The sequence below is a fragment of the Gekko japonicus genome, unplaced genomic scaffold (genome assembly GCF_001447785.1).
Source record: "Gekko japonicus isolate JY-2015 unplaced genomic scaffold, Gekko_japonicus_V1.1 scaffold1525, whole genome shotgun sequence".
In the NCBI taxonomy this organism is placed as follows: Eukaryota; Metazoa; Chordata; class Lepidosauria; order Squamata; family Gekkonidae; genus Gekko; species Gekko japonicus.
The window spans coordinates 239,804-257,685 of NW_015176018.1; the positions used below are offsets into that span (position 1 = coordinate 239,804).

Here is a 17,882-nt window from a genome sequence, read left to right on the forward strand (position 1 = left end):
GCGGGGCACAGCCATTTGAGGGGAAAACATAGAATTTTCCCCTCAAATGGCTGTGCCCCGCCCCAGCGTGATGATGTCACAGGGAAGTGACGTACATGCGGGAGTGGGGTTTCCCCCGGGCCCCGATTCCGCGGGGGTGGAAATTGGGGCTCCAAAGCAGGGGGAATTCCGCCCCCCGGGGGGATTTGGCAGCCCTATGTTGACCACATAAGGCAAGAGACATTCAGACATTCAAGGCAAGAGACATTCAGAGGTGGTATGCCATTGCCTGCCTCTGCATAGCAACTCTGTTATTCCTTGGTGGTCTCCCATCCAAATAATGACCAGGTACAACCCTGCTTAGCTTCCGAGATCTGACAAGATCGGGCTAGCCTGGGCTATCCAGGCTCTTATCAATATTAGGATATCATCATGATGTTTCAATTTCTGTGTTTTCAGGTGATGGAAATCAAAGGACAGATGATCCATGTCCCAGAATCCAACTCCATTTTGTTTTTGGGTTCCCCTTGTGTGGACAAGCTGGATGAACTGATGGGCCGAGGACTCCACCTTTCTGACATACCGATCCACGATGCTACCCGTGACGTCATCCTCGTTGGGGAGCAGGCAAAGGCTCAGGATGGCTTGAAAAAGCGAATGGACAAACTGAAGGCTACGTTGGAACGAACACACCAGGCTCTGGAAGAGGAGAAGAAGAAAACGGTGGACCTCCTCATTTCCATCTTCCCAGAAGAAGTGGCTCAGCAACTGTGGCAAGGGCAACAAGTTCAAGCCAGAAAGTTTGACGATGTGACCATGCTCTTCTCGGACATTGTTGGCTTCACAGCGGTCTGCGCTCAATGCACCCCCATGCAGGTGATCAGCATGCTCAATGAGCTCTACACACGATTTGACCACCAGTGTGGATTCCTCGATATCTATAAGGTAACTTACTTCATCTTCCAATGGCCCTTTAAAAACTCTATAGAAGTCAATTTACTAAAGGTATTCATGTAAAAAAATAAATGAAAGGTTTATTATATAGGAAACTATGATTCCTTAGGTATATAATGCGTGCCATAGAATTGAGTTTTGGAGAGAATTGTGGTGTGCTTACACTAGGATTAAAGGTGCTCAGATTTCTACTCAGCACTAGAAGAAAGATGGAATGGAATGAATATAGTGACACTGGTCCATGATGTGCCGTACTTGGAAGTCAGTGTTGTGAATTTCTCATGTTAAACAAAGAGCCGTATAATGTAATCCTATACATGTTTGCTTGGCAATAAACTTTACTGAATAGTGCTTTCTTGCATAGGATTAGAACAGAAGTAATCTTTATTCTGTTGTTGTTTTTAGCCATTCAGTTGTGTCCGACTCTTGGCGATTCTGTGGGCCAGCTCTCTTCACATTTTCCAATCTTGTACTGTTTCTTTGAGTCATTCCATGCTCAGACTGGTGTCAACTTTTATGGTGTCTAGCCACCATGTTCTTTGGCGGCCCGGTTTCCTTTTGCCACTAACCAACAAGCATAATTGCTTTTTCTAGTGAGTTCTTCTGCATGACATGGCCGAAATAAGTCAGTCACAGTGTGGTGTATTCGAAAGGCTTACATGAATCGCCGTGTTCACTCTACAGGTTAAGCTTCAAGCCAGACAAAGGCTCCTCTGAACTGACTTACTATTGGTCGCTCCACATCAGCGACCAATCAGAACTGCACTATTCCCTGCGAGGGAAGAACTCCCATTGGATGTTATCCACACAAATTCATTGGTTGATTAGTGTAAATAGGCGTGGCTACATTAGCCCAGGAATGTTTAAAAGGAGCCTAGCTCCCAATGTTAATCTGTTCTGGTTATGACTTCTTTCAAGCGCTTGTTCGTACCTACAATAAAGCTGATCACTTTTGTTGAAATCACTCTCCGGATCTTTGTTAGCGGCGATCTAACAATTGGCGATGAGGATGGGATGTTAGAGTGGGTAGGCAGCCCTGCTTAACAAACCCCATGACGAACGAGGACAAGCACAGCACCATGGCCACTCCAGCGGAAGCACCACGAGCACCAGTGGACGAACCTGCCAGGATGGCCAATAGCCAGAAGTTCGAGGCATTCGAACCCGCGACGGAAGATTGGGATGTGTACCTTGCACAGTTCGAGTTCCACTTGAAGGCCAACGACATCGAGGCGGAGGTGAAGAAGCGAGCCAGCCTGCTGAGTTCCTGCGGGAAGAACGTTTTTGACATTGCCAGGTCGTTGGTAGCTCCGGCCAACAATAAGACGGTGTTGTTCCAGGAGCTTACACAAAAGCTGAAGGCCCATTTCTCCCCACAGCCATCAGAGATTGCCTGCTGGCATGTTTTCTACAAACGGAGCCAGGCAGCAAGCGAGTCAATCGCAGAGTTTGTGGCGGCCCTACGGAAGGCAGCGCAGCCGTGCAATTTTACCAACATTGAGGAGGCACTCAGAGACCGACTGGTGTGTGGCCTTCGTGATGAGAGGCTGCAGCAGCATTTGTTTGCGCGCACAACCCTGACCTGTGCTGTGGCTTATATATTGTGGAAACGGGTAATGTATGATTTATAAATGCTGTACTGTTTTAACTTAGGGGGGGAGGAATTATGGTGTATTCGAAAGGCTTACGTGAATCGCCGTGTTCACTCTACATGTTAAGCTTCGAGCCAGACAAGGGCTCCTCCGAACTGACTTACTATTGGTCGCTCCACATCAGTGACCAATCAGAACTGCACTATTCCCTGCGAGAGAAGAACTCTCATTGGACATTATCTGCACAACCTCATTGGTTGATTAGTGTAAATAGGCGTGGCTACATTAGCCCGGGAATGTTTAAAAGGAGCCTAGCTCCCAATGTTAATCTGTTCTGGTTATGACTTCTTTCAAGCGCTTGTTCGTACCTATAATAAAGCTGATCACTTTTGTTGAAATCACTTTTCAGATCTTTGTTAGCGGTGATCTAACACACAGTTTTGTGATTTTTCCATCCAATGACATGTCTGGTTTTATGCACTCCAATACTTGCTTGTTTGTCACCATTGCTGTCCAAGGAATGCGCAGGAGCCTTCTTCAGCACCACATCTCAAATTTTTGTCCTAGGAAAGTATGAATTTGGTGAATAGATTTTTCATAGGTAACAGTTGTAGAATCACTTTTCATTTTTGACTCCTTGTTTTAGTTGCTTGCTGATACCTTTCTCATTTTTGACTCCTTGTTTTAGTTGCTTGCTGATACCTTTCTCAGCAGTTTGCAGAGATCCATTATAACTATATGCTATTCAAAGACTCAGTGGCTGGGTCCTGCCTAGATTTTCATGGGTACAGGGGTGGTGGTGTTTTTTGCCAGTCTCCCACTTCTGCAGGAGTCATCTGATTCCTCCCAAGCTATTCCTGGAGGTGGGATCTCCTTAAGGCAATCTTCACGTTCAGAGGCAGTCAACCACTGAATCCCAGTTCCAGGAGGCAACATCAGGGGAAGGCCTCAGTCGCCTGTGTCCTGTTGTTGGCTCTACAGAGGGATTGTGTAGCCACTGTAAGGGGGCTGGACCAGATGGACCACTGGTCTGATCCAGCAGGGCTCTTCTTATGTTCTAAGCAGGAAGCAAGTCAGCGCTGTGCTTCTTCTCTTATAGGAGGAGATCTGGGATGTACAAATAGGCCCTTTCTTTTCTTTTTTTTGTCATTGTCAGGCTTTTTGTTCTGCTCATTTTCCTCCTTTTATTCTTTGATACCTTTTATGCACAATTGAGGCACAAACAACACTGGAAAAAATGTGTACATTTTATGGGAAAGTTTGGGTATGAAGAAATAGAAAATGATGCAAAGATAAAAGCCCGGGAGTTCCATTCACAGATAGAAGAAGCTAAATTGAAACAGGAATCTGGCCTCTAGAGCAACAGGAAGTATGCCATAGCATCTCCTAGATGAGATCTCTTTGCAGCTTTGCATCGAGGCTGCTCTTGGGCTGATTTGGCACGAACTTGGGCCTTTTCATGAGGCTTCTCTGTATGGTACACAGCAAGCACTGGAGTGCAACAAATCTTTGTGCTGCAGAGCTGCCTTCAGCTTTTTTGTTTTCATGTATCTTTTCTCCTCAGGAGCATTTTTTTTTTAAAAGCTGCCTGACGAGACCGACCATAAGCATGAAGTGAACATGCCCCTTTGGCAGCTTTAAGCCTGCAGGGCTGGCTGAACACTGAGAACTTCAGAGAACTGTGTGGCACTTTCCCATATAACCGCCAGTCTCTTGCAGGCACAGATAAAAGAAACTCGGGGATTTGGATTGAGAGGAGCTATAGGGGGCGTATTGGTCATGTTACATTTTTTTTTGGGGGGAGCCACTTTGTTTGTTTGTTATGTGGTACTTTTAGGCCATGCTTTCCAGCAACAGTCGTCAAAGCAGCTTGTGAGGTAAAACGATTAAAGCAATGGCGACATTGTAAGACAACATGAAATAAGACAAAATGACCAACATAGAACTGTTGGAACATTAGATTAAAAAACAAACAACCCCCCCCCTTCAAATCAGTGAATAAAAACAGCTGATAAAACATTAGGCTTAAATGGTTGGAGTCCAGTACGGAGCTGTAATGCAGCAGATAAGAACACTACTGGGCATGTTAAACAGCTGCAGTTGAGGGTTATTATACTAAACAAAGTGCCAGGGGTAAATAACAGAGTTTTTGCTTTGTTTTCCTTTTAGAGCCAGTGTGGTATATAGTGTGTTGGAATAGGACCAGGGAGAACTGGGTTCAGATTTGTGCTTGAGCAAGACACTCTCTCCCAGCCTTACGTTCCTCAGAATTGCTGAGAGGAAAAAAATGGGATAGAATAAGTATGTGTGCTGCCCTGAGATTTTTGTCAGAAAGGCAAGATGAAAATGTTACAGGTAGATATATATTACATCAGTCTGTTGGATGAGTACAATGGAAATATATATATTCAGCTTAATTTACCTCAGAAAGTGGTTGTAAGGGTAAAGTAGGAGAGGGAAGGAACGTATATTTATTTTTATGTATTTAGAAATATTTTATGCAGCCTCAAAAGGGACCTGCCCAAGGTGGCTTACAGATTAAAAATAAAAACCCAACATTAGGTAAAAGTGCCTGAAGTCTTTAGAGAAAGTACAGAATGAAAATACATATGATTTTTAAAAGAATAAAATACTGACTTCCAGTGTCTATTCCAGCAGGACAGTAGGGAAAATCCAGTTTGGAGAGCCAGTTTGGTGCAGTGGTTAAGTGCGCGGACTCTAATCTGGGAGAACCGTGTTAGATTCCCCACTCCTCCACTTGCACCTGCTGGATGACCTTGGGCAAGGCATAGTTCTGATAAGAGCTGTCCATGAAAAAGGGCAGTTTCTGTCAGAGCTCTCTCAGCCCCACCTACCTCACAGGGTGTCTGTTGTGGGGAGGGGAAGGGAAAGGAGTTTGTAAGCCGCTCTGAGATTCCCTTGGGCCATGAAAGACGGGGTATAAATCCAATCTCTTCTTCTTCTTCTTTTTCTTCTGCTTAATTGTGATTAATTGTTATTAATGTTTTTATTGCTTTTATCCTGTTTTATATGGGCTTTGTCCCTTGTAAGCCGCTCTGAGCCTGTTTTGCGGGGAGGGTGGGGTAAAAATCCAAATAAATAAATAAATAAATAAATTCTTCTTCTCCCGGACCTTAAGACATACATTTTTCTAGCCTCCCCACCAAGGAACATAATTTGGGCACCAAATTTTTTAAAAATCACAAGAATTTTTCATCCTAACTCTGCAGTGAGGCTTAATTGCTAGGAATGGGCATAAACGGTGTGATGAGCCATAGTTTGTGATGAATTCTGGCTGGATCGGGGCTCGGGAGGCAACATTCAGCATGCACATTGTCTCAGAAGAAATCTCCAAGCTTTTGGGCACGGCTTGGGGCAGCTCGGAAAATGAAAGCCACACAGAAACTCTAGCACAAAAATGCTACACAATAGTGGGGGTAGGGTTGCCAGCCTCCAGGTGGGGCCTGGAGATCTCCCGCTTTTACAACTGATCCCCAGCTAACAGAGATCAGCTCCCCTGGAGAAAATGGCTGCTTTGAAGGGTGGACTCTATGGTATTGTACCATGCTGAAGCCCCTCCTCTCCCCAAACCGCAGCCTCTCCTGGATCCACCCCCAAAGTCTCCAGGTATTTTCCAACCCAGACCTGGCAACCCTAAGTGGGGGTGGTGTTTTTCAGCCTTGGAAACACCAATAGGAACTCTCCAAAGTTTGACAGGCACTGCTGCCTGCCAATAACAGAGTTCCCATTTGTCGTGATGGGACTTCGATCTATATAAGTGTAGGACGAGCGTGCATTCCCTTTGTTGGCATTGTGGTTTTGGATGGAGAGGATGCAATCACGAAAGGGCTTTGTTGCTGGGCACATTCCCTTTGTTGGCATTGTAGTTTTGGATGGAGAGGGTGTAATCACGAAAGAGCTTTGTTGCTGGGCGTGATGGGGGGGGATTGCTTAGCTAGCTTAGTCAGGAGACAGGGTGCTTTGCTTTGCCCTGGGTTCCTCTGTGTCGCAGTTCATTTTTTGTTTGTTTGTTTGCTGCAAAGGGTGGGAAAATTGGAACTGAATTCCTCTTTCACGTGGCATATTTGTTTAGTGGATATTTCCTGCTGTCTGCTTCCTTGGTGGTTTCCCTTCCTTTTTCTTTTCATTTTATTTCAACCCCCGCCCCCACACAAACTTTGGGTTACAGTAAGATGGCAGATTGCTCTTTGGGTATTTTTAGGGGGGGCTTCTACTTAGTTCTCTGCCATTTTATCCCCCCCACACACACACACAGGGCTGCTTTTTGTTTTGGGGTGATCTGTGTTTGTCTTCACTGCCCACTGCTCTCCATTTGAAACCCTCCTACTGATTTGCTTCTCCTTGGGGGGTTTGCCAGCTTGCCTCCCAGCATCCACCTTGCCTTGAGGGACCTGTCCCGCCAGGCTTATGGCTGAGGACAGCAATGGCGCCACCTTTCCCTTTCCCTCTGACCCCTTTGGGGGTTAGGATAAATCTGACTTAATTAAGGCGCCATTGGGAATGGTTTACTGTATTTGTTTTACTGTTTTTAAACTTGTGTTAAATGTGACTGTATCTCTTTGACGTTGTACACCATTCTGAGCCCCATGTATGGGGGAGGGCAGTTTAAAAATCAAATATACAAATGAATATTGTTCCAGAGTTACTAGGTTGACTTTCCTTTAGTCCCAGATCTCTCTCTCACACACACACACACACACACACACACACTGACCTGCTTCTCCTTGGGGAGTGATCTGTGTTTGCTAGCCTGCCTCCCAGCTTGGTTTAGTGGTAAAGAGCAGCAGACTCTAATATGGAGAACCAGGTTTTATTCCCACTCCTCCACCTGAAGCCAGCTGGTTGACCTTGGGTCAGTCACAGTTCTCTCAGAGTTGTTCTCTCAAAAGCAGTTTTCTCAGAAATCTCTCAGCCCCACCTACCTCACAGGAGAGGAAGGGAAGGAGATTGTAAGCCGCTCCAAGAGTCCTTCAGGTAGTGAAGAGTGGAGTATAACACCAATTCTCCTCCTCTTCCTCCTCCTCCTCCTCTTCTTTCTGTCTCCCTCTTTGTCTCTTCACTCCCTTTGGTCCCTGACTCTGAGCCACCTCACTTTGTGACTTCCGGCCACCAGCCACCGCCGCCGTTTGTGGGCGAGGGGATTACCAAGCCCACACTGTTGTTCTTCTGGCAAGGACAGGCGGTGCATGTCAGAGATCTTCTGTAGTGGCAGAAGCCATTACGGCAACAGGTGTGGGGCACTGTGGCATCCTCTTTGCCTGCGATGGCCTGGGTTTTTCAAGGCAGCACGTCAACACCCAGTGCTTGCTTTGGAGTTCGGTTCCCCTTCTCATCTGAGAGGGGCTTCCCTTCATTTCCTGGACCCTGGCCAACCCCTTTCACACTCCCCACTGGCACAATGGCTGCAGCCATCCCGTATCACAGAATCACAGAGTTGGAAGGGGCCATACAGGCCATCTAGTCCAGCCCCCTGCTCAGTGCAGGATCAGCTCTCTCTCACACGGCTATGTAGGTGCTGCTTGCTGGACCAGACGGAGGCAAGGGCCTTGTTTAGGAGCAGGCTGGAAGCTGTTGTTTTGTTTGTGTTGGGTGGGGCTAGACAGTCATCACCCTTCCCTCACGACATTGTCAAGGTGATTACTGGTTGACTGACCTTTTCCACCAGGACTCGAGGGATTTGCTGCAGTCACCAATGAGCGTTTTCCTCCCATTGCATCCACAAGCTGGAGCCTGGGATAGAAGTTTAACATGACTGACCAGCCAGTCCTTCTTTTCTCTCCTTGTTGGCTTGTATGACACCCCCCCTCACTTGCCCTGCTGGCAAGATGACTGCAGTCTGCCGGCGCAGGACAATTCCTTCCTGTCTCGTTGTTGCACTTGGTGGGCTGGGCTTTGAGCCATCCTATAACTCACCCTGCTAGGTGATTGCAGTGCATTGTTTCACATGTCCACCCTTATCAGCACCTGACTGGAGTCATCAGTCATTGAGGGACACCATGCATTGGTTGTCCGTAATGGACTCAGTTTAGACCAGGGATGTCATGGAGAGGCATTGCTAACTTCTGCATTTGATGTCTCCTCCTCTAAATGGGAGCCTGATAAGGCCTGCCTGCATTCCACGGCTCCATCTCCACACTGGTAAAGTGGCCAAACAGAGGGCGGCTCCTCTCCTGGGCCTTGTGCAGGGTGGGAGGGTTGCCCTGTCCTGCAGCCATGTCCATCTGTGGAGGGAGGGTGGGCCCGGGGACTAAGCCTCCTACCGTGTGGGTGAATCCTAGGCCTGGGCAGGGCAGGAAGGTTGGCCCTGCCCTGCAAACTACTACTGTGTGGGTGGCTCCTAGGCCACGGTGGAGGGGGTTGGCCCTGCATTCATCTGGTGGTTGAAGAGAGGATGGGGCCATTTTGGGACACGCCCATCCGCAACAGTGCAGACAGTAGTTCTCTCCCACATGCTTATGGGGGGAGGAGAGTGTCCATCCCAGAGACAGTTTTTAAGTTGTCTATCAGTTTTAGAACCTCCTCTCTTGTTACCTTAATCTGACTCAGGTCTTTCAACACCCCTCCCGAACTGAGCGGTTCTGGAGTGGGCAAGCATTTCTCATCTTCCACAGTGAAGACGGAGGCAAAAAATGCATTTAGCTTCTCAGCCATTCCCCTATCATCCTTCAGTACTCCTTTTACCCCTTGGTCATCCAAGGACCCCACTGCCTCCCTGACTGGTTTCCTGTTCCTAATGTATTTGAAGAAAGTTTTATTGTTGGTTTTTACGTTTTTTGCTATATGCTCCTCATATTCCCTTTTTGCCTGCCTGACCACAGACTTGCATTTTATTTGCCATAGCCTGTGTTCCATTTTATCAGCCTCACTGTGACTAGCTTTCCACCGCTTAAAGGAATCCTTTTTACCTTTTACAGCTTCCATTACTTTGTTTGTTAACCATGCAGGCTTTTTCCTATACCTGTTTGTGCCTTTCCTAACCTGCGGAATATATATTTTTTGAGCTTCTAGAATTGTAGTTTTAAATAGTTTCCAAGCTTCCCCAATGGTTTTGACCCTTTCTACTTTTCCCTTCAGTTTCATCCCCACATGTCCCCTCATATCATTAAAATTACCCCTTTTAAAGTTAAAAGTGGTTGTGTGAGTCTTTTTGGCCAATTCCCTATTTATACAAATGTTGAACTCAACAACATTATGATCACTGTTCCCAAGCGGTGCAATTACTTTTACATCTCTCACCAGGTCTTGAGTGTTACTTAGGACCAAATCAAGGATCACCTCTCCCCTGGTAGTCTTCTGTGACCATCTGCTCCATAGCACAGTCATTTAGAGTGTCTAGAAACTCAATCTCTTTCTCTCGACTAGAACACATATTGACCCAATCAATGTGTGGGTAGTTAAAATCACCTATTATGACACAGTGTTTTTGTCTAGCTGCTATCTTTAATTCATTCATCATTTTATAATCCTCCTCTATCTTTTGATCTGGTGGGCGATAACAAACTCCCAGTGTTAAGTTTCCTTTTGGCCCCCCTATTTCAACCCACAGAACTTCCAGAAGCGAATCCAATTCTCTTAGCCTCCACCAGAATGGACACAAATATGCTCAGACCAGCTTCTTCTTCCTTAGACACTTTGATTTGGGACAATGCTTACCTCTCTACATCCAGAGCAAGAGAGAATTTCTTTCTTTGTCCATTGATAAATAGTTGGAGAATGATCAGTAAAAAACTCCTCCCTGAAACTTCTAGATATGCCACATTCACCTCCCATCCCTGGTTCACAGAGACAGTTCACCCAATCAATACTTGTAACTGGAAAAAAGCTAAGCTATCCAGATATTATGGCATCGTTAATACCAGAGGAATCTTACCAAAACATGACCTTGAAAACACTCTAAATGCTCCCATACCCTGGTTCCTATATTTGCAAATTCAACATGTAATTCATCAGAAAAAAATTACCTCTATATTCATTTAGCTGCACACAGACTTGGAAGTCATCATTCAACTGTTCAATGAGAAACAGAGGTATGATCTCAGCAATCTATAAAACATTACTGAAAGAAAATAGTGCCAAATTATTATCCTACCAGAAGGTGTGGCAAAAAGATTGCACTTTACAACTTGATGATGAAACATGGGCTAAAATTTGGTCTCCCCCAAGACACATTCCAAGATCTTTGCCGATAGAACTACAAAAACTAAAAATCACAAGATGGTACCTTACCCCTCTAAACCTATCACGTATGTCAACAAAATACTCACCTCTCTGTTGGAAGGGTCGCAGTCAGGAAGGTTCATTTCCCCACAGCTGGTGGCAATGTAAAAAAACACGGCAATTTTGGCTTGAAGTCTTACAACATATCAAATCCATACTAGGCATCGATGTAGCCCTGAATCCGGAGCAGTTATTACTAGAAGTCTGCCCCCAAAATATAGAACGACATCATTATAAGAGCACACTTGCAACAATGCTTTACGCAGCAAGAACATCTATTGCCTCACATTGGAAAAATGACAAAGCAGCTGATACGCAGACATGGTTTCGAAAGCTATGGGACCAGTATATAATGGAAAGCATTACTGACAAATACACTACCAAAGCCAAGCCTTCCTCTGGCTCCCACTTTAATGCGAAATGGTTTCCGATCCTGGAATTTTTAGCAAATGAAGAATACCTACCCCAAACATGGAAGAAGTATAATGAATGGATATAAGATTGACATTCTTTAAGGACATAGCTCAACTCATAACAAAAGATGGTACCACACTTTAGCATAATACTTAGACACATCCCACATGATTTACAAAGCAATATAGGAAAAGCACCAGTATTGTCTGTAAGGTTCATTCACGAGTGTTTTAGCACAGAAATTGTTCTTTAATGTTAAGTTTCTATTTTTTAATAGCTTACAAATCTTAGTATTCCAGCTAACTTCGAAGCTGTTAAGTTAGTCTACGTGTTAATGATGTCATAAATGTCGAAAAAAGTTCTTTCTCAACACTGTTTATAAACTGTCTTATCTAACTGTTGTATTTTGAAACTATTATTGCCAATAAAAATTTAAATATAAAAAAAAGAATGTGTTCTGCCATCATATACCTCTCTGTATATCCACACACCTCTGTGCACAACCTGCGCCATCAGTATGTTGCACAAAAAGACAGGTTGTTTGTGTGAATATGCACAAATTTGATGGTGTGAATATACAGAAATAGATGCATGGAGGTAAGCAGTGGATCACACACTCTTCCTGGTGCCCGTGTTAACTAGCCTCATGAGGAACCAACAAAAAAAAGCTTGGACTCTGGGAGCCTTAGAACTGCTTAGTTTCAGGGGGTGGCCACTTTGGGCCCCCACTGGGGAGAAAACCGGGTATAAATATCTGAATAAATAAATTGAAACTGTTAACGAAGAGCTCCACATTTGTATAGGTGAATGTGAACTAGCCATCGATAAGAGTAAAGAAGCTTTTTCGTCCAACAAATCCCCCCCCAACAACATGGGAGCTGCTTAGAAAGTGGGGGGGGGGAGGACAGGGACAGCCATGTTGACCTGCAGTAGAACTGGTAGATTCAAATCCAAAAGCACCTTAGAGACCAACAAGATTTCCAGGGCATAAGCATTTGAGAGTCAAAGCTCCCTTCGTCAGACAGTGAGGACTGCCTCTTGCTTATCTTCGTTGTCTGACACTTTTACAATTCAAATGGTACAAATGAACAGCCCTGATTATCTATTTAGGTCACTGGGTCAATAAAGTCATGAAAAACTGGCAAGTGAGACTATGAGCTTGAATAAATAAGCCTTACCCGCAAAACTTTCCTGTAAAGCCAATAGATAATTCTGTAGAACATCCAGTTTGGTTTATGAGCAGCGTTTTGGACACCAGTGTGCTTTTCAGTCAGCGTTTCAAATAACGGATGGGCTGGAGTCCAGTGATGATATTTGCATACAGTGTCAAAGAAAAGTGAGTCTCTGAAAACAAAATTGTGTTAAGTGGGATGTTTGTGTGTACATGTGTGTCTGAAACAAAGACTAAATGGGCAGACGTGTTCAGATTCTGGTTTGTAGGTCTTGAAGAACTCGCTGGCATGGAGGTGGTTCGCCTTTTAGTTTCCTGCTGGTAAATTACACATTAAAAGGCATCTAAAAATATACTTCCCTGATGTTACTTTCCTATGCAAGTAATTGGTGTGGTTGCTATAGAGATATTAGATGATCACAAAGGAGATGGTTTGTGTGATAGCAAAGGGGAGGGAAAACCATTTATGAGCCACAATCCACACTATTAAAAAAAAATTAAGAAGCACAGCATTAATGCCTGTGTAGACAAGGGGAGCATTATATGCTTAAGCCGTTGCTGTTAGAGAACCTTAAACTTATAACTCCAGTTCCATAGAACTGTACTGGAGGATAACACAGCTTCACGTGAGAGCTGAAACCGCTTGCAAATTGTGTGTGTGTGTGTTTAAATATTTTGTGCAGGGCTGAAAAATCACATCCTCTTTTGAGCATTTTTTTCACTGGCGCTCCTTGCAAAACTGTTCATTTATTCATTTAAATTGCCCTGGCTGGTGTCATCCCATAGTCCAATTTGATTGGGAGGAGTATCATCCTGTTCTCTGCATGACACATGATTAGGTGGGAACATATGATTAGTCCAGGAATAAGAAGCATCAGTGAAGGGCAAAAAAATCAGTGCAAAAGCAGACAAAGCCAAGAGAAAGAGTGGCTTTTGAAAACACAAATATTTGCCCCATCTAACCTTTTTTGGTGATTTTTTTTTTTTGCTGACAAGTCATAGCTGATTTATGGTGGCCCCATAGTGTTTTCAAGGTAAAAAGATGTTCAGAGATGGTTTTTCGGCACCTGCCTCGGTGTCATGACCCTGGTATTTCTTGGTGGTCTCCCATCCAAATACTGACTAGGGCTGACTTTGCTTAGCTTCTAAAAGCAGGTAGCTTGGGCTATCCAGGTCAGGACAAAAAAAATTACCCAGTCCAAACTGCAAATTTTCCAGCTAAAATTTTGCTCTAGAGAAACCCCTGTTCAAACCCTTGGTCAGCCACATTGTCACTGGATGACAAGTCACTCCTCACAGGGTTATTTTTCAAGAACAGCTGTGCCAGAACTATGGCTTGGCCAAAGTCATCCAGCAGGTGCAAGTGGAGGAGTGGGGAATCAAACCCGGTTGTCCCAGATTAGAGTCCATGCACTTAACCACTACACCAAACTGGCTCTCTTTACATACAACAGGGACATGAAATTCATGTTCCTGTTGTGTCACTCCACCCATTCCTGTGCGTGCTAATTCCAAAACCCACTGATTTCAGTTGGACTAATACTTCTGTGAGTGTGGGAACAATCCTAAACACATCTACTCAGAATTAGGTCCCATTTTATTCAGTGGGGCTTATTCCTAGAAAGTGTTCTTAGAATTGCAGCCTTTGTAGAGGATTCTAGCCCAAGTCTGCCATTATCTGTACACTTGGATGGAAGGAATGAACTACGTGTAATGTCAGAGATCTGTGATCAAATCTCCAGGTGTATTATTATAATGTTCAAAAGCAATCACAGGGCTGTGTCAAAAATTTGGTTTGGTCTGGGACTGTGGGTGTTAACCCTTTCCGCTTGGTTGTTTTCCTGAAAGAAATTGTCCTAATACTAGAACAATCACATGGGGAAATGCTGATACACAACTCCCCCATTCTATGGCTGAAAAGAGTTTTCCACATCCTTGCATCCCATCAGAAAATTGCATGGGGAAGGGTTGAACACCCATCCCTCCCCACAGCTGCTTTACAGCACTGAAAATGTCAGGAGATTGGATCTCCCACATAACATGTAGTTCCAGAACGTTCCATTAAAATTATTTCTGAGCAAATATGTTTAAGATTGCACAGCAGGCTCTTGTTCATTTTGATGCAAATTGCTTGCAGGTGTGTGTATATATATATGTATATATATATATACACACACACACACACACAAATGTGTGTATGTAGGAGCTGCGGTGGCTCAAGTGGTTAAGATGCTGAATTGCAGGCTGTGGAAGGTCATTAGTTCAGCAGTTCGAGACCCGAGTTGCCACACGACGGAGTGAGCTCCCGTCTCTAATTCCAGCTCCTGCCAACCTAGCAGTTTGAAAGCAAGAAATTGCAAGTAGATAAATAGGTACCACTTCAGTGGAAAGGTAACAGCGTTCCGCGTACCTTGGTGTTTAGTCATGCCGGCCACATGACCACGGAAATGTCTTCGGACAGTGCTGGCTTTTCGGCTTTGAAACGGAGATGAGCACCGCAACACTAGAGTCGGACTCGACTGGCTTTCGAGCAAGGGAACCTTTACCTTTTTTAAAAAATGTGTGTATGTATGTATGTATAAAATTTCTAGTTGGGCGAAGTGACAAAATGTCATTTTACTATCAGGGAGAGAGAGCACAGGGCAAGATGTGATTGCTTCTCTCCATTCCCTTGAAAATAGCTGTCTGAGGCTCACTACATTGTTCTCGTCAGAATTTCCCTTTATCCTGGATACTCAGGGGCTTTCTACCCTGACTGCTAAGTAGAAACTGTAGAACCAAGTCAGAATAAGAACCTTCCTGGGTTTGCCAACATGAAGCATCATTAAATTTTTCATTTTTAAAAAATAAAATGCCCTGAAGTCTGGTGAGAGCAATTTCTGTGTAATTAGGCTCTTGGGGAAAAAACTGGGATTTGTTGGAAAGGGCAGGCTTTAGAAGAACACACGTTGAGCAGATGGACAGATTACCTCTTGGAATCTCTTTCCATTCCTTTGGGAATGGCTTTCTGCCAGCTGGGAGCTCCTCACAGCGCTCGTTTTCAAGAGGAGACTTACAAGCGAACGTAGCATTGTTACAGTACCTGAAGATGTAGGTTGAGGCTAGGACAGGGACGGAAACAGCAAGAAATGCAGGACTAAGGGAAATTTAATTCAGAAATGTAATAGGAAAGGAAATTGAGGGTCAGGTTGAATATATCTTCTTACTTCCTAGCATGTACTGAGTTGGAGGTTAGCTACTGTTTCATACTTGTGGGTTTCCCCCCCTCAGTCGTTTCTCCAGAATTCATTTCAACTGAGCTTGTTTTGGAAGCATGATCACTGCAACTCGAGCATAATCTTCTGCTCAGGTTTGGGCTGAGAAGGAATCTTTTTTATTCTCTTTGAGAAAAAAAGACAGATTTGCAGACCAGAAAGCCTCTTCAGAGTATGTTTGTATACCATGCTGAATGGCTGACGCTTGTGTCAGGAAGTCATCTCATATCCAAGTGCAAGACAAAGGGTGGTGGGAATATAAAACTAATGAGCAAAACTCTCAACGAACTTTCAATGAGATAATCGTTTTAGGGGCTCGGGAGTAGAAAACCCCCAGAAAGAGAAGATAGAATTCATGTTGCCTCTGGGAGTCCCATTTCCCTTGTGGGAGATCCCCCCACACATGCTCCTGGTACCTTTCACTGCTGCAAGCGGCAGTAGGAGAATTCCTTTTTTAAAAAATCAGTGTTATATGTGGCGCTCTGTCACCTTCCAGTGAGAAAGTAAATGGAAGTGACATAGAGTATCTCTAAGAATCACCAGAAACTCTATGGTTTTGCCATAGAGTTTCTGGCAATTCCTAGAGCTACCTGTATCACTTCTGTGCCACCCCACCCCACATCTCTGCCTATAATCACAGTGTACCAGAAATCAGACATATCCCTGCATCTAGGGCTGATACATGATAAAAGAAATCTCAGCCCTTGATAATACCTCTTCAAGAAAACCTCTAATGTTGGCGCAGTTGCCTGAGGAAATTAATGTTAGAGCAAATGACCCCCATGTCTGACTCCTGAGAAGGATCAAATGAGTTTTTCCCAATTAATTAATTGATTTCATCCGCATGAAATCGCATGCAAGTGAAAACAAGTTCTGAGTGAAAAGTACACTTTGATTGTAGGTGATACACTTCTGTGTTTTTACGCAGATACTTCAAACTTTTTGGGGGGAGGGGAGTTCAGAAATCCAAGTGACCTTGTTTCTAGTGCCTGCCCATTCAGTATACAGTTAAACACTTCCTCTGAGTACCTTAACATGTGCTTGAACAATTGAAATTGAGCAATATTTTGAGCAGTTTATGTCTGGCAACTGCATTCAGCATGGCAGCTGACCATGTAACCATATCTGATATGCTCTAGCAATTTGCCTGGATTATTTGTGCCTCTGGATCATTGTGATCTGGCCTGTGTGGTTTTGTACCTGATCAGTTGGCACCATTCATCAATTGGCCATAATCCGTGTGCTGTTGCGTTGTCAGAATTTTATAGGGAAGAACTATAGTTCCCTGGTGCCACTGCAAGAATGCATAATTTTTTTTGAGAGAGATTCAAGCAAAGTTGGAATATTAGAGAGAAAAGTCACGCCATTCTCCCCACCACCACCCCCTGGCAAGATTGAGCCAGTTAATGAAAACATTTTTTTTTTATTTTGTGAAGTAATCCTCCCCCCCATCAAGTGTTTAGGTCAATTGGGGGGGGGAGGACAGCATTGTGACATTGCACATGTACAAAGATAGTGGGCAAGGGACAAGGAAAGCTCTGTGTGAATGTGTTGACAGTTTAATAGCAGGCAATTTCAGAGGTTGTTAAGTCAATAAATGAACTGTGTTTTTTGAGTATTTGAGGATTCTGACTGATCTTTGTGATTAAATTTCAATTTGAACAGAAGGTTTATCAAGCATTCCCGGTGATAGTATGTACAAAAAGCCATTCTTCCTTTGTGTGAGAGAAGGGAGACCATCTCTTCTAAAGTGGTTTCTACCACCTGCCCTTTTTTATATACTTTCACTGAAAAATATATATTTTTTTCCTATACAATATGTTCCATTAGAAGGGTTGCCAGCTGCAGGTTGGGAAATACCTGGAGATTTTGGGGGTGGAGCATAAAGAGGGCAGGGCTTGGAGACGGGAGGGGCTTCAATGGGATATAATGCCATAGAATCCACCTTCCAACTTTACCATTTTATCCAGGCAAACTGTCACCTGGAGATCAGTTATTATACTAGGAGATCTCCATCCACCACCTGGAGCTTGGCAACCCTATGTATTATATATGAATAATAAATTGAAGAATAAGAGAAGAAGAGATTGGATTTATACCCCGCCCTTCACTACCCAAGGGAGTCTCTGAGCGGCTTAGAAACTCCTTTCCTTTCCTTTCCCTTCCCCTCCCCACAACAGACACCCTGTGAGGTGGGTGGGGCTGAGAGAGCTCTTGACAGAAACTGCTCTTTTTTCAAGAACAGCTCATATCACAGCTACGGCTTGCCCAAGGTCATCC

At 44.3% G+C, this 17,882-nt stretch overlaps 1 protein-coding gene across 1 annotated transcript in view; it reads left to right on the forward strand.

Annotated features, from left to right (window-relative positions):
* The window catches only part of GUCY1A2 (guanylate cyclase 1, soluble, alpha 2), a gene marked incomplete at its 5' end in the record, with an annotated part of 237,962 nt that overhangs the window by 110,961 nt on the left and 109,119 nt on the right, over positions 1 to 17,882 (forward strand). Inside the window, one exon of the mRNA XM_015426580.1 lies at positions 439 to 924. Within this exon, the coding sequence (XP_015282066.1) occupies positions 439 to 924 (486 nt within the window). The remainder of the gene's footprint in view (positions 1 to 438; positions 925 to 17,882) is intronic.